Below are 25,837 nucleotides of genomic sequence, written 5' to 3' on the forward strand. Positions count from 1 at the left end.
TTAAACGTACCATACACCCAGTACTGTTCTAGGGCCGGCCCACGCTGGCTGCCGGGTCCGTTGTTAACTATTCAGAAATCTCTGAGCTGTTAAATCCGCCGTGGTGAAAGTGTTTACACCATGGAAATCAGCCAGTGCTGCCGATCAGGGCTCTCCCTTCGTGCCTCCTCTCCCCTCCCGCCTCCTCTCCCCTCCCCTCCCCGTCTCCCCCAGCCAGCAGACCACAAACCACTGCATTTACCCAGCTGTGATGTTGTAGGACAAGATATCCAGGAAGGTTCTCATCATGCTGTGGCCCAAAAATTGGAATGAAAAGTCATGTTTGTATCATCTGTGTGTTAATTTATGTAATTGTGTGGATTTAACGTCCTGAGGTTTTAAAATTCTGAGGGTTTTTTTTTTTTTTTTTTCAAGTCTTCTTAGTAAAAATAGTCCTAGGTTCTCACATGAACGTGCGTGTTTCTGCCTTTGGTATTTTGTGTTTCTGATTTTTTGTTTTTGTCGCTCCTAGTGCGCTGCTTATCCCGTAGGACTGGCGACTCAGCTAGCTTTGTCTCAAGCCTGCGTCTTGTTGCTTGTGGTGAGCCTGGCCCTTCCTCTGGAAGTGAAAAATATTTCCTTCAGTTTTGTGTTGTCTCGTATTCATCCGTGAGGAGAATTGTCTGCAGGTGGTGGGTTTCTCAGTCTGTTTTATCCTGTGCTCCCCAACTTCAGTTGTGGTATCTGTTCCGGTAGTAGGCATTTCATACAGGTTTGTGGAGTCAGAACGGGTGATCTGTCATCCCACAGACTGATAAGGGATTAAATATTTGTACTATGCAAATAATATTTGCTTATTAAATAAGCCAAGTTCAAACTGAAGTCAGCGAAACGAAAAGCCCTCATTCTCGCCCAGCCCTTGTCTGTTTTCTGCGGATATATCGGCACATAGTTTTTCCTTTCAGAGTGTTTTGTGTGTACGCACTGCTTTTTGTCGGTTTGTTTACAGCACTCCTTCTGTGTGTCTTGTGCACCTCCTCTCTCTTCATAAGTGAGCCGTGTCTCCCTAGATCGAGGTGCCAGAACTTTCTCATTGACCCTCTGTCGACTTACCCTTCAGTTGCTTCCGGGATTTTCTTAAAACCCTGCCCCAGTGTGGGTGTCTTTGCAGTTTTGGACAAGCAGATCTGACACCATAAATTCCTGGAAGTTGAATCGCTGAGTCAGAGTCCGTATTTAAAATTTTTAGAGAGATTTCTAGATGCTGTACTGACAGGATGAGAGCGTACGGCTTTGCAGCCTTTTACTAATCCGACCTGATTACCTTTTCTCCTTAACTGTTTTGGTGTCCAGCATTGCATTTGTCTTTCGGGTCAGTTTACCTTTTAAAATACATTCATTAGTGAGCATTTTCAGAAAATTCGTGTTTTTGTCACATATGCAGGAAACTTTTCTTTCCCCATAGTTAATGCTTTGTTTGACTTTATGACATTCTTAGCCTTGTAGAAGTTTTAATTTTTGTTTTTATCTAGTTAGGCTTACCAGTTTTATCCTTCTGGTTTCTGTAGTTTGTATATATTTTGTAAAACCATTTCCACTTAGAATGTGGAAATAATACACCTGTATATTCTAGGGTTTTTTTTGGTACTTTGTCCACATTTTTAACTGGCCTTGAATTTACTTTTTGAGTAAGGAGTGAAGTATAGATCCAAATGAATTATTTATGTCCTTTGATGAACCAAGAGTATATAAGCTTTGGTAAAGGACTGCTTGGCTTTGAATCTTGATTTCCTGTATCATTGGTGTGTGATCTTCATCTTGGAAAAGTTGCTTAGCCTCTGTGCCCCAGTTTCTGTACCTGTAAGATGAATGGTATTTTTTTAATGTTTATTTATTTATTTTGGGAGAGAGATGGGGGCGAGTGCATGCGAGAGACAGAGAGAGAGAGAAAGAGAGAGAGAGAGGAGAGAGAGAATCCCAAGCAGGTTCTGCACGATTAGCACAGTCGATCTCACAAACAGTGAGATCATAACCTGAGCGGAAACTAAGAGTTGGACACTTACCTGACTGAGCCACTCGGGCGCCCCGAGACAAATGATATTTCATGTAGGCATTTGGTATGCTGACTGGTACATAGTGTTCCCCAAGTATTAGCTGTTAATTGTTGGACCAGTACCATTTAGTGAGTAATCTCATCCTTTCCATTAATTTTAATGCTACTTTTGTCATATATCAAATTCTTATACAATTTTGGATCCCTTTCTGTGTTTCCAACCTTTTACAGAGAGAGCCAGTGAGATACTGATGACCATCATGTCAAAGGGCCACTGCCGGAATGAACTTATGCATAGATGCACATGCTGGTCTGTGCACAAGGCAGTAATCAATGGCATTCCAACCAGACACAAGTAATCTGCCTTTCTGTAGCTAAGAGTCATTTGCATTATTATCAGTTTTCCACAACTTTAAATTTTGTAAGGGCGAAGTTAATCTAGCCACATGGTCTAGATGGGAGTCTAGTCTTCCCCCCTTCCCCCCGCTCTCTTCCCCGCTCCCTTATTTTTTAATTTTTTTTAAAGTTTATTTACTTATTTTGACAGAGAGGGAGGGAACGAGTAGGGGAGGGGCAGAGAGAGGGAGAGAGAATCCCAAGCAGGCTCTGTGCTGCCAATGCAGAGCCCAACGCGGGGCTCGAACCCACAAACTGTGAGGTCATAACCTAAACCTGAACCAAGAGTCAGATGCTCAACCGACTGAACTACCCTCGTACCCCATCCTATTTTTTAAGAAAATGTTTTTCCTGGCTGTTTTTTCATTATTAATTTCCGAATGCTCATTAGAAACACATTATTAATAAAAGGATTCTAATGACTAAAATTGGGCATGTGTTAGGCTGAGATAGATTAATTTTCTTTTGGGTTTATTTCAGTTAATATCATAGAATTTAGGAGCTGGAAGGAAACTCCTAGGTTATCTCTTCAACCCTTTGATTTTATTATTACCTCTTTATCATGGAAAATTCCCCACAGACTAAGAGAAAAAAATGTACCGTGAGCCCATCTCCTGCGTCAGCAGCTCTCCTCTCTGTTCATTACTTTTCTTGTTTTGTCCATAATCTCACCTTCTACCTTGCACTGAACCCAGATTCCCACATGTTTCAACAGCCCAATATTGTGTATGTTAAAAGATGAGGAGTCACACGTAAGTCAACTACCGTTAGCTCACATCTAAAAAACTAACAGTGTAATCATATCAAGTAAACAGTACTCAGATTTTTCCCACTATCGAATAATTTTGTTCTAGTTTGTCTTTGAATCCGGATACAAATAAAGGCCATGCACTGCAATTGGTTGCCGTGTCTCAGATATGCTTTAATGTATATGGTCCCCTTTCTTGCCCCTCTGTTTTCCCCCCTCCGCCCCTTTGCTAATTCTTGATTGAAGAAACTGGGACTGTCTTGCCTGTCGAATTTCCCACAGTTTGGGTTTTGATTGTATCTCCGTGGTGGTTCAACATATTCTTCTTTTCCTTGCATTTCCTGTGACTCATCATTGGTTCCAGAAAGCTGTGCGGATTTGGGTTAGGTTTTTGTGTCTTTTTTTCCAGTAGTGTTTTATTGTTGGTGACGTGTGCCTTCATCAAGAGGCGCGTAATGTCCGGTTGTCTCTTTCTGTGATGCCAGCGCTTGTACATGACTGTTACCTAGGTCCCTTCATTCTTTGCCGGTTGCAAAATGGTGGCATCTTGACCCTTTATCATTCAGAAACTTCTCCTCCTCGGTAATTAGGTTGCACACAGTGTCTTGTGTTTCTGAAGAGAGAACAGGCGTTCTTCCCTCCCCCTTTGATTGTCGGTCTTCAGAGCACTGAGCTGGTTTTGTGACGTCATCCAGAGGTGACGCGTGAATCGTTCTGGTTTTCATCACCATTGTGAAGCCATGGTTTTTAGAGCCACTTGATTCATTTTCAGTCCACTTTAGCTGTGATTCTTCCCGATGTTCTAATGTGCCACTGCTGGCCAGTGGGACCCCTTTCAGGTCGCTTCCTATCCCTTCCCCCAGGATCCTGATAGTCGCTCCCAATCAGCCTCTTTTGGAAGGAGGAATGGTGTCTAGAGGTGACAGGGCATTAAAAATATGCGTTGTTTCTTTTGAGATGTCAGAACGGTAGGTTAAAATATTACCTTTGACCCTCCTAATTGGAGAGAAAGAACTACACATTTAGAATTAACACAACGGAGTAATTTATTTTTCTTTTGAACAATGTTGTCTTTATGACCTAAATGTATAGTATCTACCACAGTTTGTCAAATAGTGGATACTTTAAAAACTAGGGTCAAAACATGCACAGAATTGGATTTTCACGTTTTATTGAGATGACCTAACACCATACGGTTGGTTTCTTGCTCGTGTAGTTTGAGAATCATTTATTACAGAACTGACATTTTCAGATAATACTGTCTCTCCTAACTTTCCCCCGTATGGTACATGTAGATTTATATTTCCCCAGAAATAATGCAAGTTCCTGCAGCTAGAGTTCTTTCAACCACAGCATTTTACAGGATTCCTGTGGACAAGAAATTAATGTATTTCATGGGATATTTGTATCTTTAAAGTAGAACTTGCTTGCTGGGAACACTTTAAAAAGAAAGTATTTGCATAAATGTTATGTACGTAGCTAGTAATTTTGAACATTGACTCCACTGTTGGAAGGTATTTTTGCTTGAATAAGAACTTTTCTGACTCTTTGCTCCCAGAAGACACATAATGACACATAATCTTCCGTTCTCGATGGCAGATGTTGCTGGTCGTGAAAATGGCTGTTCGTGTACATATTTAATGCTTCGGTCTCGTTCTTGATCATTTTGTTTCTCTCTTCAGACGCTCTCTTAACAAGCACCACCTCTTTAATATTTATTGTCAGAGGCCATTCTCTTACCGTTACTTACAGCAGTTGCAAATCATTCAGCTTGACTTACAGGTTCCGTTTTCTTTTTCCAGGAGGCGTTGGCCACAATTAGGCTTCTCGATGTCTTGTGTGAAATGACCACGAACACCGATCTGCTCAGCTATCTGCAGGTTTTCCCTGGCTTGCTGGAAAGAGTGATTGGTGAGTGAACTATCACACTTACTGTTATTTTTAATTAAGGAATCTTTGGCTTGTCGCACAGAAATGGAAGTCCAAACACAGATCCTTAATTTTAATTGTATTGGTATATTTTTGAGATTGTTTTTGGAATAATTTTTTCTTAACAAGGATCACTGTGTTTTGGGAACAGCTCAGGCTTCTGCCACTTGCCTGCAGTGACTCAGGATGCCTGATCAGTGAGCGAGAGGATCGGCGCAGGCTGCACACGCAGGTGTTTCCTCAGGAGCATGTGGTGTGGGCGGTCGTGGTGATGGGGACGGTTTTGATGCTGAGGGTAGTTTCAGTGATGACGATGATGGTGATTTTTATGTCCGTTTTCCAAATTTGTTAGAAGATTTTCCCCTATTACCTCTATGGACACAAAGAATAATGCCCTACACATAGTAATTATGTATTCCGTTCTTACAAGAAAATGCTTTTAAACAAGAAGCCATTGTCTGGAGTACCATCTTAGCTAAAAAAACGGTTCACAACATAATTCAAGTAGAACCCGTTCCTTGTGGTTAGCTATGCTTATGGTGTCGTTATTTGCTGTGCTGTTTTTTTCCTTTAAAAAATTACTATATTTCTTGTGGAGATGCATACGCTAAGAAAGATGGATTGTTTCTAGGTGGGCAGACGAGTCAGTGGGGAGCTGAAGAAGATATTTAGAATCCCCTGTGAGTGCTTTATTTTGAATGCAGTGCTTTTAGTGACGATCAAAATAAAATACCACTGACCTACGAAACACAATCATTGTTGAAAAATGTGCTTGGAGCCAGGGCCCGTGTGGGCTGTCCCCCGAGCTCTGCCAAATTACTGCCTTCCCTGAGCTTGAGTTCTTTGTTATGAAATGGAGAGAATGATACTTGGCCTTTCATAGGTTTGTTGAGAGTGTTAAATGAGATAACGTGGAAACACTTCCCTACAGCTGCTGGAAGGTGCTCTATTTTCATATGCTGTCTAAGGGGCATCTCATGGAGCATAGCAGTGTTATTACTTTTGCATGTAGCCAGAGTAGATCTGAGATCTGTGGAGATACATGCTGCCTTCCGATTATCTGGACGATGAGAAAAAAGTGAGCCGACTTCTCGGTTTCTGTCGCACGGCTTGTTACAGGATCGGGTTGTATTTTAGTCTTCGCCGACTGCCGTTGTCATATGCGGTCCTTTATAAAGAAAGAATGTGGGGTTGGAAACCTCTTTATGAGAAAGGTTGCAGCAAATTTTTAGCTGCCTTTCCTTTGTGGGTGGAAAGTCCATGCCCGGATGATCACTATGGCTTATCTCCCCAAAACCAGAGTCGTGAAAAAACTTAAGACGAAAGAAGAGTTTTCTCCTCTTTATTTAAAGAGAGCTTTCGATACTCTACCTTTATTTCATTTTAGTCCATTAACATGAGTTTGATTTGTAGATGGGAAGCTAGTACAAACGGTAAAACTGTTCTTTTGGAAAATAAAGCTTATTGTTTTGTCTGTGTAGATCTTTTACGACTGATTCATGTAGCTGGCAATGACACCCCAAACATCTTCAGCGCCAGTGGCTGCGTCAGAGCGGATGGGGACGTCTCAAACGTGGCCGAAGGTTTCAAGTCTCATCTTATTCGTCTGATTGGAAATCTGTGTTATAAGAATAAAGATAACCAAGACAAGGTAAGATTGTTTCTCAGGATGTTTCCTCCATCGACAGCTTCCTATAGAATATGATATGCAGAAGTTAGGATATGTACGCTTTTCTGGAATGGAAGTTTGCCGAGAACACAGTTGGAGATACGAGGTATACACATACATCTCGCAGATACGCATCATGTGTCGTATTTGTTTATATTAGGGTTTGTACCTTTGTCATCTTGCACTGTTTGTGTCCTTAGTGTGTTTCAGCCACTGTCTTTTCTTACAAATTGTCAATGTTTGCTCTCAGCCTGGGCGTTTGATCACATTTTTACTGTCACTAGGAAATAGTCAATAAAAACAGATATTTAAAAGGCTAGACATTTCAGACACAAAGTACACATTTAATAAAAGTAGTTATTATGGACCATTATCTTAATAATAATGAAAAAAACCCTTAAATCTGTGACCTATGTTTCTGGATGATCGCATCATCAGCATGTCTTCCAGATATTTCGAAGTTGAGACAATGTTTAAGTTATGAAATCTTTGGAAACTCCGTAGGCAGCCGCTTGGGACCTCTTTTGTGCTGACCAGCTTAGCTGTGACTACAGCAGAGCATGAAAGGGCACTGATAAAGCCTGCAGGGGAATTGGGGCATGTGCTTCCCGCTGACCCAGCCTGCTTATATCTTCCTAGAGTTTTCTTTGGGTGGCATCTGTTTTGCTTCATGAAATACCGAGTATACGTGCCACAGATGATATTTTTCCAAGATGGCTGCAAAAACACACCTGCAGTTTGACGCTTTCATTCTCCTGTCAAGGATTAGCATTTATTTCCCTTTTCTCTTCAGTCTGAGGTGTAAAGCCCCGTGGCTCCTTTGAAGAATAAAATGTGTTGGGAGTGCTCTCGTACCATTTCTGATACAGCCCTGACGGCTCTCGCAGATTCCACTGCTAGCCTCTTAAAAGCCAGTAACCACGGAAGACGTGCGTATGCCTTGCGGTCACTGTGCCGTGATGTGGCGAGTCTGCCTGGAGACGCCCTGGGGGATGAGCCGTCCTGAGGACAGAGGAGGAGACGAGTCAAGGAACGCCAGGGCAGCAGACGTGGGAGCAAGAAACCGTCTTGGAAGGTTTTGGGCCGTTGCTCAGACCCTTCATCCCAAGCCCCGCCCCCCGGCTGCATGGCAGATGCCACACGAGCCAGGGACAGCCTGCCCAACAGAGCCCTTCTGGATTCGTGACCCACAGTGTGGCGAGAAGAAGTGCAAAACTGGGGGAGAAAACCAAGTTGTGCGGCTTCTGCTTCCGTTAATAGCCCTGTGTGCTACCATTGGGCAGATCCCCCCGCAGATAATACTTGTTACGTCCGGATGAAAGACAGCCATGTGAACAGAATCAAATTTGACACAAACAGGAAGATTTGGGAATTAAACTTCCACTCGGAAGAATGGAGCAGGCCGGTGTGTGCTGAGCAGGACAATTATTAAAGCTCTGAAAGAAAATCTGTACTCCCTTCACCTTAAGGAAGAAACGGACGGTTTGGAGCAAGTGCAGCCATTGGAAAGTGAGGAGGGACTCCTGGGCAGGGGAGAGCCGGCCCCAGGTTCAGGGCACCCGCTGTCCGAGTCCTTGCGGATGCCTGAATCACATGTGCAGGGCAGGCCCAGCAGCTAAGCTAAGGATGAAACGATGGTGCTGAGATTTGAGCTGCCTTGCCAGAGTTTACAGTTTGACTCCAACTGAGATAATTGCTCGCTAAAGCCAAAAAATTCAGCGTTTTCTAGAGGAATATAATTCAAGAGTTTCCATGACCTTGTGTTCACTATGTCCAGGATACAATCCACAGTTACTTTAAGCACAACAAATATGCCCGTTTTCCAAGAGAAACAAAGATGGCTGACAGAAACTGCGGGGACACAGACACTGGGTTTAGCAGACAGATTTTAAAGCAATTATAACTAGAGGCGCTTGGGGGGCTCAGTCGCTTGAGCGTCAGACTTCGGCTCAGGTCATGATCTCACAGTTTGTGGGTTAGAGTCCCCCGTTGGGCTCTGTGCTGACAGCTCGGAGCCTGGAGCTGCTTCAGATTCTGTGGTTCCCTGTCTCTCTGCCCCTCCCCTTCTCGTGCTCTGTCTCTCTTCTCTCTCTTTCTCTCTCTCAAAAATGAATAAACGTTAAAAAAAATAAAGCAATTACAACTATGCTCAAGGATGTAAAGGAAAATATACTTCTAATGAATGAAAAGAAAGTACAAACTCAGCAGAGAAATAGAACTGAAATAAATAAGTAAATGAATAAAAGAGCCAAATGGAAAATCTAGAACTGAAAAACATGGTATCCAAAATAAAACTTAAAAACCTTATTGAACAAGCTTGACAGCTCCGGGGAGGTGGCTGAGCCAAGAGTCGGTGTGCTGGGAGATGGGACAAGAGAAGTCCTCCCGTCTGAGGAACAGAGAGAAGACTGAAAGCGAAACGGTCCCCTGACAGTGCTGAGTTTCGCGTGTGGTGCAACACTGGGTCCCGGGAGTCATTTCTCCCGGACATGGCGCAGAACCAGATGTCAGACGACTGGGTCTTCTACACATACAGCATTTCAACTCCTCCCCATTTTCAGGCGGGTCTGAGTGGAAGGCTGCTAATCCCCTCCCCACCCTGGAAATTTACTGGGACGATGTTTGTAAGAGCAAGTCGATAGAGAATAAAAACCACTTTGCCTTTTTAATGACCAAGACTGCCTTCCCTGAGGAGCACAAAAGAGGTGGTTTTTCCTGTGTTTAACTATTCTTTTGTTGCTGATTGGGATAGGCCTCTTAGAGGAACAAAACGTAGTAACCCCTAAAAGGCTTATGAAATAACTCACCCAAGTCAGGATCAGGCTGCACCATGAGTAAACATGGAGTGTGCCCACGTGCTGCTGTGAGAGGCCACGGGGCTCACGGGAAGTCGGTGATGTGTTCCTTCACATGTGTGATTGCTAATCACCCTCCTGGTTTCTGAGCAAACATTCTTGAAGGTATGTAGGTATGAAGCAGTTCACTCTTTGAGTCTAAGAATGCCCCCGTTTCCCCCGCTTTCTTACCTGTGCCAACGAAATGCCTTCCCTGAACCCATTAGTTATGGGCTTTGCTTCTCCTTCCAAAGAATCAGCCACAATATCACAGTCCAAGAAGCTTCTTTATTCTTGTAGCCAAACCCTGACCCTAGCTGGGTGTTACAGACACTGACCTTGCTCATTGTTGCCTCAAGGGATGGAAACACATGCACGTAAGATAATTCTAGTCACAGTTTTAGAGGAATGGAGGATTGTGAGGATTGTGTAGCTGGTCGTTACCACCAGGCTGCTCACTCTCTCTGTGTTGTCCAGAGGAAGGTGTCACTTCTACCTGGGTTTGGGCCCAAAGGGAAATTTGGCTCTGTCTGTGCTCTAACTCTGTTTGAGTCGGGGGGCTTTTGTGGTCTAGCCTGACTTAGTTCATCCTGCCCCCAGAGGAAGGGACTGATGGCCTGTTGAGTGTTTCCTGTGTCCCAGCATTTGACGTTTGTGTCTGCTAACCACAGAGCCGGCTCTGCTAACCACGGTTTAGGTGAGGCCACCTAGTGGGTGAGTTGCCGTGTCCAGAGTAGTAGTAAGATTTGTCTGACTCTGAGCTCCTAGGCCTGTACCATCGTGCCTCTCATTTACGAGCTTTCCGGGATTTGGAAAAAGAGGTTCACGGCAGACTTCCTGATGGATTTGAGACTGAAGGTGCTGGTGGCTGGTGAAGGTGCATGTCCTCTGCCAGCCAGGCCCCTTGTGCCCTGTCCTGGCTCGCGTCTGGCACTCCGGGCACTCACGTCTCTGTCTCTGATGCATCTACTTGTCAAATGTGAATGTTCCCAGCTGTGGGGATCTTTTGTGGGATAAAACAGGCAGGAATCTCTTCCTGTGAAGCCTCCACTCTAAAAGCGTCTAGGGACTAATTATCCCTGCCTCTTTGAACTAGGATCCCAAAATGACTGACAGATTTTCCTAGGCCTTCGTGCACTGCCTGCTTGCCCTGAGGTTTGATCAGAAGCCGTTTAAGCCCGCCTGGGTCTCTGGGCTTGTCCGCATAAGTGCATTCTTTGCACTGAATGTGGTGGCCGCCTCCGGCTGGCACCCTTTACGGTTGTGGGGCCCTCTCCCTGTTGTAAAGATCTTTTTATCTACATTACTTTGTTGGAGGCTTATGATGCTTCTGTGGAAAAGCCTGAAAAGATACCATCATCATTTTCTAAATGAGGAAATCAAGGCTTGGAGACACTGTGATTTCGTTCAGTTAGCATTTTCCTAATAGAAACGCCTGCTGCGTGCTTGGGAGGAAGCTGGGCCAGCTTCGTGGGGGGTCTGCGTGGCACTAGTCGCTCTTAACGAAAGCCCGTGGGGGGTGTGTGGCCTGTCCGAGAGGAGCAGGTGAGTGGTTGGCCCTATGGGCGGGCTGTGCCAGCAGCAGCCCCCCTCTCTGCTCAGGGACGAGAGCCGGACTGTACCACTGTCAAGCAGGGTCACAGTCCCCCTTTGCATTTGTGTGTCTGGGCTCCGGGTGAGACAGTCCAGTGTGCCTGGCCTTGGAGGGAAAATCTGCTCGGAAGGTTATTTCCCCAGTCGCCCCGTGGGCCTTGAACTCTTAATTCTGTGCCCATGATGGGTGACAGTGTTTCTTGAGTTGTAAGAGGGTTGCTAGACTCCCTTTTGCCAGGTGGCCGTAAGGAGCTGTTCGCAAACGCTTGGTGACTTCTGTTCTTACCTTGTTTTCTGCGCTCGACAAATCATAGTATCTTCTTGCTGCGTCTGTAGTGATTAGTTTACTTTTAAACCTTTGTGGACCTGAAATGGAGATTCTGTTTTGGTTTCTATTGTTTGAAGCACATGGGTATTAATGCTGTAAACACGAAGAAAGCATTCTTTGGCTGCTTCTTTGTTAGCCGAAGGGCATGCACGGTTTACTTTTTTCTTCCCTGTTCTTCTTTCCCTTTGCTATTGTCAGAAATGCTCCAAGGGAATTCTTCATGAGAAGAAAAACCAAACACGGGTTGCCGTTTTTTTTTTTCCATAAAGCTAATTGAGTTTTGTCAAAGCGAATAATCAAATGAACTAGTTTGCCTACCTTCGTGTCCCCCTAGAGAGATTGTATCGACTCTGCTGGGCTGTCCACGGCGTGGGTTATTCGGTCTGTTCTGCCGAAAGGTTTGTGGGAGTGTGGCTCAGCTCCCCTCCTCCTGGAAGAGGCTCCCAGCACTCAACAGGTGTTTGGTCCATGTGCTCACACACATGCCTGCAGAAAGCTTTCATCACAGCCGTGACTTCACTTTAGAAATAAGTCTACGGTACACGGAAAAGTCCAGCACGGGAAGACCATAAACTGTGGTCCGTTCTGAGTTCCGGTCCCGAATTACCTGTTACGAAGATAGGTGTCATTTAGATGCGCGGAAAATCTCCGTGATCTGTTTTTCATTAAAGACCGTGTGCCCCTTGTGTGGTCATCCCCATCTGAATGCCCCCCACTCCCCCCACCCCCCCCGGAGCAGCATTCAGTAAGTTCTCACGTGTGGATTTATGTTTGAAATATTAGTCGAGCCTCCACTCCACACTGAACCTGGTTTTAGGTTCTAGAAGTATAAGGAAAGAAGACATGAGCCGCCTCCTCAGGAGTGTACATTTTATAAAACAGCCTCACTCTATTTGCAAACAGAGACATGGAGTAAAAATAAAACCACTTTGCCATGTGAAAATCAGAGTTCCTCTAAACGTAGGGTTCTGTAATTATTTTTGAAAGTCTTTTATGTTTATAATGTATTCAGATATATTCTAACTTACTGTAACATGCCGTATTTTTATTTGACTTACCCAGATCTAAATTTTAGACTGTAAGAACATCTACAAAGTATAATATTTGCAAGGAGTTAAGCAATATTTTTTAACCCAAAATTTAGGCTTTATAAATCCCAGTGTCCTTTTTTCATTAAATAAAGTTTCAGACTAAACTTAACAATTATTGAGCATTCATAACATGATTTTTTTTAGCTGCATTTTTTGGAGGGGTACTGGGACCTTCAGCCTTCCACATCGAGATGTGGGGGGCCAAGGGCAGGCAAACTGTTAAACCCTTCTTTATGATTTCTTTTTATCTGACATGTTCTCAACCAGCACCTTTGCCTATCAAGTCATGAGCCTGAGACAATCGATTGCTATTTCCTCATCATTTTTTAACGTTTATTTATTTTTGGGAGAATGCGAGTGGGGGAGGGGCAGAGAGAGGGAGACACAGAATCCGAAGCAGGCTCCAGGATCCTTGCTGTCAACACAGAGCCTGATGTGGGGTTTGAACCCACGAACTGTTGAGATCATGACCTGAGCCAAAGTCGGACACTCAGCCAACTAAGCCCCCCAAACGCCCCCAATTATTTCATCTGGGCCATTGCTCTTAGGCTGAGTACTTGCTTTGTGCTGCGTCAGTACTGCTGGCTTGTCGGTTACCCAGGGAAGTGATGGGAGCGCAGGGAAGGGACTGCCTGACCAGTGTGGGGCTTGCCCTGTGCTGCGGCACGGCGGGCCTTGTGTCCTCGTGTGCTAGCGAGCGCTGTGTGGGCTTCTCAGCCTGCGTTCTTAGATTTTTTTTTTAATGTTTTATTTATTTCTGAGAGAGAGAGAGAGCGTGAGCAGGGGAGGGTCAGAGAGAGAGGGAGACACAGAATCCAAAACAGGCTCAAGGCTCCGAACTGTCAGCACAGAGCCCAACACAGGGCTCAAACCCACGAACCGTGAGATCATGACCTGAGCCAAAGTCGGACGCTTAACCGACTGAGCCACCCAGGCGCCCCTCAGCCTGCGTTCTTTACCCGGGTGACCTTAGCTTGGCCTTCAGTACCCAAGGTCACAAGCGCCTTCTCCGGTCGCTGCAGAAAGGCTTGGCACCCACACTCACCGCTGGACCTCACACCTCCTCCTCTTTACACCCTCAGTTTCTGTGTGTAAATACATTACTGGCTGTGGATTCTGGCACCTGCTCCCGTATGCGTGTGGCTGTTACTTGTGGCTCTGGTGTAGTGCGCACACACACTGACCCCTGGTGAGTCACGCACTGTGACTTGGCGGTCACTCACTTTTACCTCGGCAGGCCTACTGCCTTCCACGTCACCTCCCCACCACCGCCACCACCAGTGACCATGCTTCTCCCGTGATGCCTGGTCTTTCATGAGACTGCTCTCCTAGCTCTTCCTGGCTGGCAATGCTGTAATCTGCCCTCTTTGCCAGGTACGTGGTTTTCCACTTTTATAGGAAACTTCCACACCGCCCCTCCGGGCCCGGCCGCCTGGGGAGTTCAAGGTAGGCTGTTGGAAACATCCCGGCATTGGGTTCTCTTGTGCGTGGCTCCTCTGTCTTTGTGTGGTTTGTCACGTTTGGATCCACGAATAGGTGTGACGCGCATACAGAAAGCCTGGAGTAGTACAGAGAACCCACACGGGACCTCATGGTGAGAGTACCCAGACCTGCCTCGTAGTTTTACAGTCTCTTAGCTGTGTACGCTTGGGCAAGTGGTTTAACCTCTCTGAGCGTCAGCTCCATCGTGTCTAAAACACCTGCCTGTGGGGCTGGAAGGATGAAGTGAGATCCCGTACAGGAAGTGGCTGACTGTGTGTGCGGCCTCTGGCCCTCCCGCCCCTCCCCTCCCCTCCCGTCTCACGGTAACTGAGAGGTTCTGCTTCAGGCCAGTATCTCCCATTAGATGTATTTAAATAGAAGCAGGCAGATAGCACCTCACAGGTATTTACACAGTTTAGAGTAACCCTCACATTCCGTCTCCTGTGTTCCTTATTTTCTCATAGACTGGACTTTTGGAAGGAAGGAAAATGGAATAGATAGAACTTTCTTTAGGACGAGAATCCTTTTTTCCCTTGTCACTTTGACCACACACGCTCTCTGAGTTGAATGTCTCTTTCGTTACCGTCCAGGAAAGAGCCGACATGTTTTCTGTGTGGGCCCCTGAGTCTGTTCTCGCTCACTTCTGAGAGCATGCTAAGGGACTTTCGGATGACAGGTGCCTGGCCCGTCGGGGTTATAGCCTCTGTGTTTCACCTTTGCCAGAAACAAGTCGCCCAGAATCCCAGTTTATTGATTTGAAGATTGAATGTAGAGGCAAGATCCGGCTTGCTTCGAATTCCTCTTCTTTGTAATGTAATCCTAGTTCAAGAAATATGTCAAAATTCATAAATCAAGCTGTCACCATTAGTTTCCTGAACTTACAGTTCCTGTTACAGTAGGTGAAATTAAAATTCCTATCTAGAGGACACATCGTGGCTCGGCGGCTGGGCGCAGCTGTAAATTTTTTCTTTTTAAAGACCCAAAACCCCTTTTTGTGCCCTGTCATGGAGTGATCAGTTTGCTCTTTTGGAGGAAAGAGGTAAATTATTTAAAAGGAAGAATTGTACTAGATAAGTAGAGAAAATGGAACAACCTGCTGGTGGTTGCTGTTTTGCTCCTGCACATGAACCAGGCCCCAGGCCACCTCCGCGCCCCCCCGCTCCCCCACCAAGCTGTAAGCTCCTTGAAGGCAGCAGGCACCCTGTCTGGTGTAACCCCCGCCCCAGCTCCTGGCGCGCGGCCCAAGGAGCCTGTGAACATGGAGCAGCGCCCCGCTGTGTCCATTAACCAGAGCTCTGAGGCGGGAAGTTACGTGCTTGGAGTGCGTGCAGGCTGACTTCCGACTCCAGAGCCAAACCTCTGCCGGCTGGACTCCACTGGTCCCGCACCTGCCCGAAAAGGTCGTGTGAGGCTTGTCACTTGAAACCTTTGACCGACTTGGTGAGAATCCTTAGAGCGGCACGTTTTGTAGAGTGGCGCATGGGGGGCTGGGGGCGGAGTCGTTCTGGATGGCGGTCACGTTCCTTGGTTCTGCCTGAACCGCTTTCTGTGTCATGTCCAGTGCCCCAGGAATACGTGACTTCCTGGAGGTTAGTGCAGAGAACTCCGTTTCTGGGACATGCATCTTCTGGGAGAAGCTTCTGGGAGAAGCATGACTTCCCCGCATCCTGCATACTGAAAGGAAGCCGTTGGGCAAGTATTTGCCCGTGGTGACTCAGCAGTTTGTAAAAGCCTGGAATCCAGTTTTCTTAACTGCCACTCAGTTTTCTTTACTGTGCCCTACGATCAGTTTCTAGACAACAGGGATTTTAAACGGATTCATGTTTCACAGTAAAAACAATTATTTCACAGTATCCATAACAAGAGGTAGCTGAGACTTTAGGTGACAGAAGACTAGCCACATAAACGGAGAGCAATACCTTGTTCCTGGGTGGAAATGTGGGATATTGTAAAGATACTGTTTGATACTGTTTTTACACTGCCTTATCTGTTTATTGGTAGGTCAATTATATCCCTCCTAAAGGGAAAAGCTCCAGAATTTTGACAAAAAAACATGAAAGGAATTGGGGAATTGTCTCAGCAATATTAAAATACGCTTGAAAAAATTTTTTAATGTTTATGTATTTTTGAGAGAGAGACAGAGCATGAGCAGGGGAGGGTCGGAGGGAGAGGGAGATACAGAATCCAAAGCAGGCTCCAGGCTCCGAGCTGTCAGCACAGAGCCCGACACAGGGTTGAACCCATGAGCCACGAGACCAGGACCTGAGCTGAGGTTGGGCGTTTAACCTACTGAGCCCCGCTCCATGTGCCCCGGAAATATACTTTACAGCTAAAATAATCAGCAGTGTCCAGAGCGCATAGGTTGATGGAAGAGAGCAGGTACTTTGGAAGCAGGTCCCGAGAGGTAGGAAGGCCACGTGTAACAAAGGTAGGGGACCAGACTGACCAGAGACAAAAGGGAGCTTGTTAACTATTTGAAAAAAGCTAAACGTACCTGGAGGAAACACTAAGATAAAGTGGTGTCGATAAAAGAATAAAATGTTACGGAAAGAAATCACAGGAATCTGGAACAGTATTTAATTTGTCAGAATAACCAAGGATATTTTACGGAGCAGAAATAATGAAGATTACCATAGATCTGAGTGTAAATCAGGGAGGAACTCAGACGTGGATTTCTTGTCCGGGTTCGGCTAGATAGTACGTGGCTGATCGTGGCTGATCGTGAGCAAATTATTTATCCTGTCTGTGACTTAGTTTACTCAGCCCAAAATGGAGTCATAGCCAAGGGCGGCTGTGAGGGTTAGATAATCCATTTAGGTCACGTGAGAAGTCTGTAGTCAGGGCCAACTGTGTTTACGTTATGCTTATTTCAGCATTATTACATTATATTAGGAACAGCCAGCTTTTCCACAATTGTAAGTGTTTAAATAAATTAATGGTAATGTGATATGCATCCAGTAAGAATCATGTTTTCAGAGAACATGTATCCTCTTGGAACAGTCAGTGCTCAGGACCACATGCTTGGTGGGAATTCAAAACAGGGCACGGGACTGTATCTGCTGGGCCACACTCCCACGGGAGTCTGCGTTGTATGTGTGTTTAAGGTCCACAAACACACAGACGCACGACAGGTGGACCCTGTGCTGATAGGCTGCAGTGTTGACAGCAGCTCTCTCCGGTCGGTAAGGTTAGGGTAGGTTTCATTTTTTCTCCTGTGCACTTTCTTGTGGTCTCATAGTGAACATGGATTACTTTAATAATAACAGGCAGGTGCCGTTAGAAACGGAAAGGGATGCGTGTCTAGAGCTCTTGATGAGAAGACAATACGCTGTGCTCGTCGGTGACTGGAGCAGCGTCCACTCCGTGGTAGGGGCGACACCTTAAACCCCACTCCTGGCCACGGTCTGGGGGCTTCAACAGTTACGACTTCAATTATATTTTTAACTGAAGGATTGTAATAAGTAAAACATTAACCTACGGTCTGGATAGTTTTGCGAACAAATAGTCGCTGGGATGGAGGTGGTGGGTGGTATGTGTGGGAGGGAGTGAGGGGGAGAGAAGAAAATATCAAGGGGATTCTTCAGTGTGTTAAACGTTTTCCCCTTGAAAGGAATAGAACAGGAGTGTGAATTTGCCCGTTGCCGTCAGGTGCTCTGGTTTGGGTATGTCAGCATCCGCTGCGTGCCCAGGTGTCCACGCTTTCTACCGCATGCCCCAGCCCAGTGAGCATCTGAGTACTTTTGACATTGTGAAATCTCTTTGTATCTCCCCAGGCGCTCTTTCTTTGGTTAAATGAGAAAAGCGCTCTTATTTCAAATATTGGAGAGTCTCCCGTTTTTTCAAAGGCTAGAGTGGAACTGTCTGTCACACATCTGACACAATTTTGATCCTTACCATATTTTGCTTTTTCTTTTTTTTCTTTCCCCCCTGGCAGCAACTGAAAATTAAGAGGATCAAAGCCTCGTTCCTATAATGGCCTTGTTTTCATCAGCGCTTGAAGTCACGATCGGACTGCTTCCACTGACCCTTTTTATTTTATTTTATTTTATTTTATTTTATTTTATTTTATTTTATTTTATTATTTTTGATGTTTATTTTAACTTTTGAGAAGCAGAGAGAGACAGAGCACAAGCAAGGGAGGGGCAGAGAGAGAGGGAGACACAGAATCAGAAGCAGGCTCCAGGCTCTGAGCTGTCAGCCCCTTTTTAAAAGCCTATTGCCTGTCTGGTTCTGATAGAATTTACTTTCATACCCAGCACATTCTAGTGGACCAGGAATGATATTTAGTCACAAACTCTGGCTTTTAGTTTGAATTTTAAATCTGCTGCTGTGTTGCAGTTAAGAGTAAAGTCGGGAATAATTTTGAGTCCCAAGTATGAACGAACGTGCTATCTGGCGCAGTGGCAAGAGCTTTTAGTTCCGCTCAACAGATACGTGTGTGCCATGTGCCGTGTGCCAGCCCGCGCTCCAGACGCTGGGAGCGCAGAGACGGAGTTGGCCTCCTGCTTCTCCCAGGGAACGCGCAGTGTAAAGCGGGAGACAGGTGTAAAAACGGATCGTTCCAATGGAGTAGAGTTCGTGGCGTGTGAAAAGTGTGCAGGCTGAGTAGCAGAAATACTGTGAAGGCTTGGTACAGTGACTCACCTTGGAGCTTCCAGAAGGGCCTTCAGGATCTCGGCCTTCAGGGAAGGATACGGATCAGCGGGGCAGGTGGAGGAAGGGGTCAGCTTGTGCGGCGGCACAGTACCTGGAGGCAGTGGGTGGGAGCCCCTGCCTTCGTCCTTTGCTGGGACTGTGGGGTGGGAGGTGGGAGGTGGGGGTGCAGAGGTGACGGGGCGGCGGCCCGTGGGGTTCTGTGGGCCAAGCTGACAGGCTCTGAACACCGCCGGAGGAATTGTGTGTCCTTGCAAATTCATGGAAACATCTTTCAGCTCTGAAAATGGTCGTGGGTCTCCTTCACACACACGTATCGCTCCTTTGTGTTCTCTGTGTGCATTTTATCTTTTGCCGAACTTCTTCCCACTTTCAGATTGTTTTATTGTTTCCAGCCCTTGGGGTAGACTTTTCTCATTTTTTACCCCGTCCCCCAGTTCCTCTCCCCTCCCCTTCCTCCTCCTCCTTCCCTCCCTCCCTGAGGTTGGCCTGTGGGGATGTTCCTGGGGCCGGGTCTTACACCTGCTCACAGAGGGGTTTGCCTTTGCCTCCATCTGGGGCCCCGGAGGGCCCACAGGTCCCTCGTGTCACCAGTTTCTGTGTTAATGTTATTTCCTGACCAGGGACGGGTTCGGGTAGCACACCAGCAGCGTGGGCCCCGCGCCTCCCTGTGGAAGCGGCCCCATCTCACCCCCACCGGGTCCCCGGGCAAACTACAAGCCTCATTAAACGAGCAGAGCCTGTGGCGGGGCTTCATTCTACACGGGGGTTTTGCATTCCTTGTCGCAGCCCTCTGAAGGCCACTTACCTGCACCCCCACCGCCCTCACTGCGGCCCCGAAATCCTAGCCTCTGGGGACTTCGTCCCAGTCAGATGCTGGATGTCTTCACTTCCGTCAGCCTCCCTGCCTTTTCATTTCTTCGTCTCGGGTGATGCAGAGTCCTCCCAGTGACTGGAGGTGCCCAGGACCCCTGAGTCCTAGAAGGTCAGGCACGAAGGTGGTCCTGACAGCCACGCCGAGCCACCAGGACAGCGTGAGCGGGCGAGCACAGGGTCAGGGCTCCCACCCACCTCTGGCTTCCGCACACTCTCACCTTCAGCGTGGGAACATCTTGATTTGGGGGGAAAAGGGAGTTTAAATTTGTTTTCCTGCTAACCGACAAGGCAGCCTTGCACGTGTCCCTTAAGAGTCTCCCATTTCTTCCTCTGTAAATATTACCTGCCTTACACCCTCAGTGTGAGGATTAAGTTATCATCGATGGTGATCACGTTCTTTTTTATTTTTTTTAGTGTTTATTTACTTTTGGGAGAGAGAGAGAAAGTGAGAGAGAGAGACAGAGTGCAAGCAGGGGAGGGTCAGAGAGAGAGGGAGACACAGAATCTGAAACAGGCTCCAGGCTCTGAGCCGGCTGTCAGCACAGAGCCCGACGCGGGGCTCGAACTCAGAACCGCAAGGTCATGACCTGAGCCAAAGTCAGACACTCAACCGACTGAGCCACCCAGGCGGCCGGATGGTGACAGCATTGTAACTGCTTTCTCTCCGTGCCTCCTGTGTGTACTCGAGTGCAAGTTTGGCGTTCTGTCTGTATGTCCGACTCCACAGCCGTGTCCGCAGAGTCGTTCTGCCTCTCCAGGTTCAGCGTGGGGGGAGGGGGGAGGCCCAGCCCCGACACCGCGTCGAACTCCATGCTGGTGCAGTTCCCGGAAGCCCTGGGAGCAGGGCCCCGGCCTCTCTGAGACAGGCTCGTGGGCAGGCAGCACCCACGAATGGGAGCCGAGAGGGAGGAAGGTAGGGTCCTTTCTGGCCTGTGAGCCGTGTGCAGATGGTCGTTGCCGCCCCCCCCCCGCTGGCTCGCTCTCCGGCGCAGGACCCTCAGAAGGAGAACCTCCGTGGTCCCTGCGGGTCAGGTTGGCCCTGTCAGCCTCCCAGCTCGGCTTCGTGAACTCTCGTGCCTGTGTGGAGCGGAACGCCTGTGCAGAGCCGCCCTTCACCTGGGGGGCGCAGGGCGCTGGCTCTCAGGGCCCTCCGTCTTCCCTCTGTCTCTCTGCTCAGCGTCCCCTTGTTAACCTTGTGTCTCCCACAGTTCAGATTTGTGTTCAGATGCAAAGGCGCCTTGGAGGGGAGACACTTGAAAGCCTCCTCAGGCTCCTGCGGATCCGTGCGATGCGCTTCGGTCTTTGCGCAGACGGTGAGGACATGAGGAGAGCCCACACTCACCGTCTGTGGTCGGCCGCGGTGTCTCTGCCTCGCTCAGCCTCTTCTCGACACTGATAACTTAGACACCTACATTTTCTTTCGGAGAAAAGGCATTAGTTACATTGGCCACTTGTTTCGATTGGAAAAATAAAATTTTAAGCCTGGCTCAGGACCCTGGAAAATAAGTTACTTCTAGGGGCGCCTGGGTGGCTCAGTCAGTTAAGTGTCTGGACTTCAGCTCAGGTCATGATCTCACGGTGCGTGGGCTCTGGATCCTGCTTCCGATTCTGTGTCTCCCTCTCTCTCTGCCCCTCCCCTGCTCACGCTGTCTCTCTCTCTCTCTCTCAGAAATAAATAAAAAAAAGAAAATAAGTTGCTTCTAAAATGAGGAATAGCAACAGTGACAGCATTAGGAGCAGGCGTAGTGGCCGCTGTGCGGGAGACACCTTCTCAGCCCCTTCCATCTGTCTGTGCATCTGTCCTCACGGCATCTCCTGGCGGAGGCTGTGTCATTCATTATCCCTGCCTCCCAGACCTGTGCCTGGAGGCCCACGGGTTCCAGAACTTCCGCAGAGTCACACACAGCCGGTCAGCGGTGGAGCCACGTAAGAATCCGGGCAGCCCGGCCCCAGACCTGGGCCCTGGAGCAGGCACACTGCCTCCCAGCTCTGGGCTTGGCCTTGACTCATTGTTGGCCGTGTCCGCTGGGGACATCGTGAGCCAAAGACACGATTCTTCCAGTTTCTGTGTACGGCCCCAGAGTCGATTTCTGTGAATGCCTACAGAATACCATGTATCAGTCTTCCCGGTGTAAGAGTAAGGTTTTTGTTAATTAAGTCTAAAATAAGATTCTCTGTGCTTTTCCAGACAATTTTTAAGCCTTGAAAGACTGACCTCTCAAAAAAGAAGCCTTTATTAAAGAAAATTTTATCTGCTAATATATAACACACACACAGATAGGCAGAGAGAATACGTGTTGTTTAATCATTTAAAGAAAAGTCAACTATCAGCATTAAAAGAAAATAGCTAAATAGTTTGATGAACTTCTTAAAGGGTCTTTCCAGTGTTTGTCTGACTCCCCGTGAGGAGGCCCTCGGGCACGGGGCCGCTCTCCAGAGCAGGTCAGGGGACCCAGGGGCCTTGCCCAGAGCTTCCTGGTGTGTGGTGGGGAGTGATTGTCCTTTTCAGGTTGAAGTGTTTGTATTATTGTGCATCTTATGTTACAAATCCTTCCCCAAGCCGCACTCAGCTCATGTTACTCTGGGACATTTGAATAATTGCTTTAGCGTGAGACTAATTTCTGGGTGTGATGTAGTGACAGTGTTGAATTTACCCACTGGAGAAATCCAACAGGGAACTTTCCGTGGCCAAGTTGGGGCCCGAGGGTCGCCGGAGTTGACTTTCCGTCTGTTTAATTGCACAGGGACGTTGTGACCGTGGAGGAGGAGGGAATGGGGTGAGGAACATAACTAAGAGGAGAGACACAGTTTCAGATGTTTTCTGGAAGAGATCACAGCCTCCTCCTTTCTGGGTGAGGAGTGACTTTGGGTCTGCACCTGCAGCTCCGGAACGGGCAGCCTGGGGGCTGGGGGTGTGGAGGAGGAGGGCCCAGAAGTCTGAGCTGGGCGGCAGGGGTGTTGACAGGAAGAATCCGACCAGCAGGGCTCCCGCAGGGCTCTGGGAGCGGAGCGGAGGGGAGGGGAGGGCGTGTCTCCCGCCTGCTGGAATTTCAGCCCTGGCAACTCTGGCTACATCCTCCTCCCTCCCCTAACCAAAAACAAAGCACCACATAAAAATATCTCAGCGCTTCAGTGCAGAGAGGGGCAGTACCAGCTGCCCTGCAAAACGTGGCTGCGCAGGGGTGAGCCCTCCACCCGCCAGGAGCCGCCCCGGAGCCCCGGCCCCACCTGGAGGTCCCCGTTCTACTCAGCGCTCTGAAGGGAGAAGGAGATTGGTCCTTTCCATGCTCTTCTCAAGGCAGATTGGTTTCTAATCTTGAAAAATCATTTCTAGCAGCTTCAGAAGAAACCTTAGCGCAGCGCTGGTGAACACAGAGACGATAAAGCAGAGGACACGGGGAGCTAACCTTATAGGTCAAGTTGTTTGGGAATTTTAGTTACCAATCACAGTTTTGACTAAAATTCTCAATTAATTGGCATTTGATTCATCTTTCAATGCTCTCCTCCTTCTTGGATAGTTTTTATAAACAATTCAGCTTGGCTTTATTAGGAAATTAAGCACTGATTGCACTTTCCCTGATCTGTCCGACTCATTTAGACCACGTTTGTTAAAGTGGCGTTTATCAAACACTGCTTATTGGTTTTACTAAAATGTGTAAAAGAGGAAACACGGAGTCCAGCTTTTGTGCAGAGGCTCGCAGGTTCAGACCCCCGTGAGTGCACCCACGTTGGTGTGGCCAAGAGTGGCTGGCGCTCTGTCACTGGAACGAGGCGTCAGGAAGGCTCATGCAGCGATCGGGGCCCTGGTGCTGCTTCCACAGACCCACAGCCCCTGTCACCCTGCGCTTCCAGACTCCAAATTGCCCACCCTGCTCCCTGCCCTCCCCTGGGAAGCAGGTCTGTGGCCGCCCTGGTAGTGTTGATGCCAGAGCTCCCTTTAGCGCCGCGGTCAGGGACAGGGGAGCGCAGACCACCGTCAGTGCCGCCCGGTGGTGCCACAGGCCTTCTGGCCATTTTGGACCCACGTCCAGGCACAGTGGGTGACATGACAGATCCGTGGCACCAGACACACCGGCTTTAGTGTCGTACATCATGACTTCTGGTTCGGAACTTTAGATCCCAGTGACCGGTTTTGAAAAACTGAAGTTGTCTGGACGATCGCACCTGATTTCAGGGTCGCTTCTGATGTGTGCCCGGCCCCAGCTTTGCAAATTCGTCGTCAGTGCAGTGTTTTCATGTGCTGACAGTTCTCTTTAAGATGTTGTTTTAGGTTGCCAGGTGTTAATTTAAACACACACTGGCCTGTGTGCCTGCGCTTGCATGCATGCCTACACGCTCAGCGGAGTGCCAGGAGCTGTGATTTAAAGTGGAATTGATAGAGCAGCATGTAATGTTTTATATTTAGGCAAGCTCCTGACGCTCAGCTTCATGTGACATCTCGTTTGCTCAAAGCCCGAGGCGTCAGTCATCTTTATAGCAAGAATTCTGGTGCTGTGTTACGCATTCCAGGCTTACTGTCTATTCTGCCCAGTAAATATATGGCTTTCATGGACTTATAAATCATGACAGTGGGATTCATGCATACTCAAAAACGAAGGGATTAAATCTTTATAGAGTTACCAAGATTTAATGTAATTTAGACATTATTCTTACTTAGAAGTAACATTCTTATCTAAAGGCAGCATACTTCACATCTCTCAAGGGAACTTGCAAAACGTAAGCTCCAGAGAAACAAGTATTTGTCAAGAGCGGACTGTGTGCCAAGCACTATGCTCAGCGCTGGGGCAGAAGGAGGTGAGAGAGGTGGTCCTAGCCCCGAAGGGACCCCGCACCTAGAGGAAGGTGCTGGAAAGGAAAAGATCACCGTGCTCTCAGGGAAGTTGTGTTTTCACAGTAGAGGTAAGAAGCCAGTGCTGTGTGGTGGGGGCCAGACTGGGGCAGGGCCGAGGAGTCCCCGTTTTCTCGTGGCTCCCAAGCTTGAAGGAAGAAAGGCTTCCCGAGGACGTCGATGCCACACAAACTTTCAGGATGAGTATTTAGTAATGTTGTCAGCAGATGCCAGGCTCATCTAACTGTTCACAGATTTTTCCCTCCCTCCGTGTCTCTCCTTCACGGCAGCTGAGGCAGCCAGAGGCATGGATGGAACGGTCATCAGTGGCTTGCTTCTCTCTCTCTCTCTCATATAGAAACAAAAAAATGCACAGGTTTTTAATGAGTGATTTGCTAAGTGCCTACAGGTGTACGCACCCGTGTGGCTGTCACCCCCGTCAGCGCGGACAGGGCTGCTTTGATCACCTCAGAGAGTTCTGCCATGTGGAGGCTGGCTTTTGGGTGCCAGCATGGCACTGGGCCCCAAGTAAGGAATGGGGAGCAGGCTGGAGTCCCAGGCCGCATTCTTCTCCCGTGGGGGACAGACCTGTGCTAAGCGACCACATGCCTTTACTTCCACCTCTCCATGAGCAGTGGCCCCGCTCGGCAGCCCAGCACACGCCATCACCTGGCACACGCCAGGGGCCCTGGAGCTGTAGTCTTCCCACCGACTGATGGCGTTCTGGGCCCTCGGCTGGAGCTTGGAGGCAGATTTCTTGTAGGCCAGGTGCCCCTGCAAACACGCCTGCGTCAGAGTCCTCCGAGTGCACACCCCGTGCTTGTGGGGTCTGCTCCGGCATCGGGGCGATCGTTCCACGTTCTTCCCTTCGGCTCAGCCGGCATTTTCCGAGTGTCTGCCCCATGCCAGGCTCTGATCAACTCTGGGTCAGAGACAGAGTCGGGTGCAGCTGTCTTTCTTGAGTAGCTTTGGTCCAGTGTGTGGCGGACACGGTTAGACGGACAGTTACCCGCAGAAAGGGGGTGTGAGCGTCAAGACTCGGGGCGTCAGTGGAAGCTTCCCAGGAATAGCAATAGAGGCAATAATAATAGGTACCACTTACTTACTGAGTGCTTACTAAGTGCTAGTCAGTGCTGAGTACTTAGCTCCTAACTCATGTATTCTCCTTAATGTTATTTTTCCCATTATATAGATGACGACAACATTGAGGGCCAGAGAAGTGATGTATCTGTGCCCAAGACCACACAGCTGTTAAGAGACATGAGCGAGAGATGCTTTGTCATTTAGGCCACTTGGATGGGGCCAGGGTGGGTATTTGTTCCTACAGCACAAATTAGCCCGTCCCCACTGGCGTGAGGGTCCATATGGAAGGGATTGG

The 25,837-nt window shown here is 47.9% G+C and overlaps 1 protein-coding gene across 1 annotated transcript in view; it reads left to right on the top strand.

Moving 5' to 3' along the window:
* ATXN10 (ataxin 10) overlaps positions 1-25,837 on the top strand; it is a 158,910-nt gene that overhangs the window by 61,162 nt on the left and 71,911 nt on the right. The window contains exons 8-9 of the mRNA XM_039235034.1: positions 4,979-5,087; positions 6,587-6,756. Of these exons, the coding sequence (XP_039090965.1) occupies positions 4,979-5,087; positions 6,587-6,756 (279 nt within the window). The remainder of the gene's footprint in view (positions 1-4,978; positions 5,088-6,586; positions 6,757-25,837) is intronic.

This window comes from Hyaena hyaena, unplaced genomic scaffold, assembly GCF_003009895.1.
Source record: "Hyaena hyaena isolate Hyena2069 unplaced genomic scaffold, ASM300989v1 scaffold_4, whole genome shotgun sequence".
In the NCBI taxonomy this organism is placed as follows: Eukaryota; Metazoa; Chordata; class Mammalia; order Carnivora; family Hyaenidae; genus Hyaena; species Hyaena hyaena.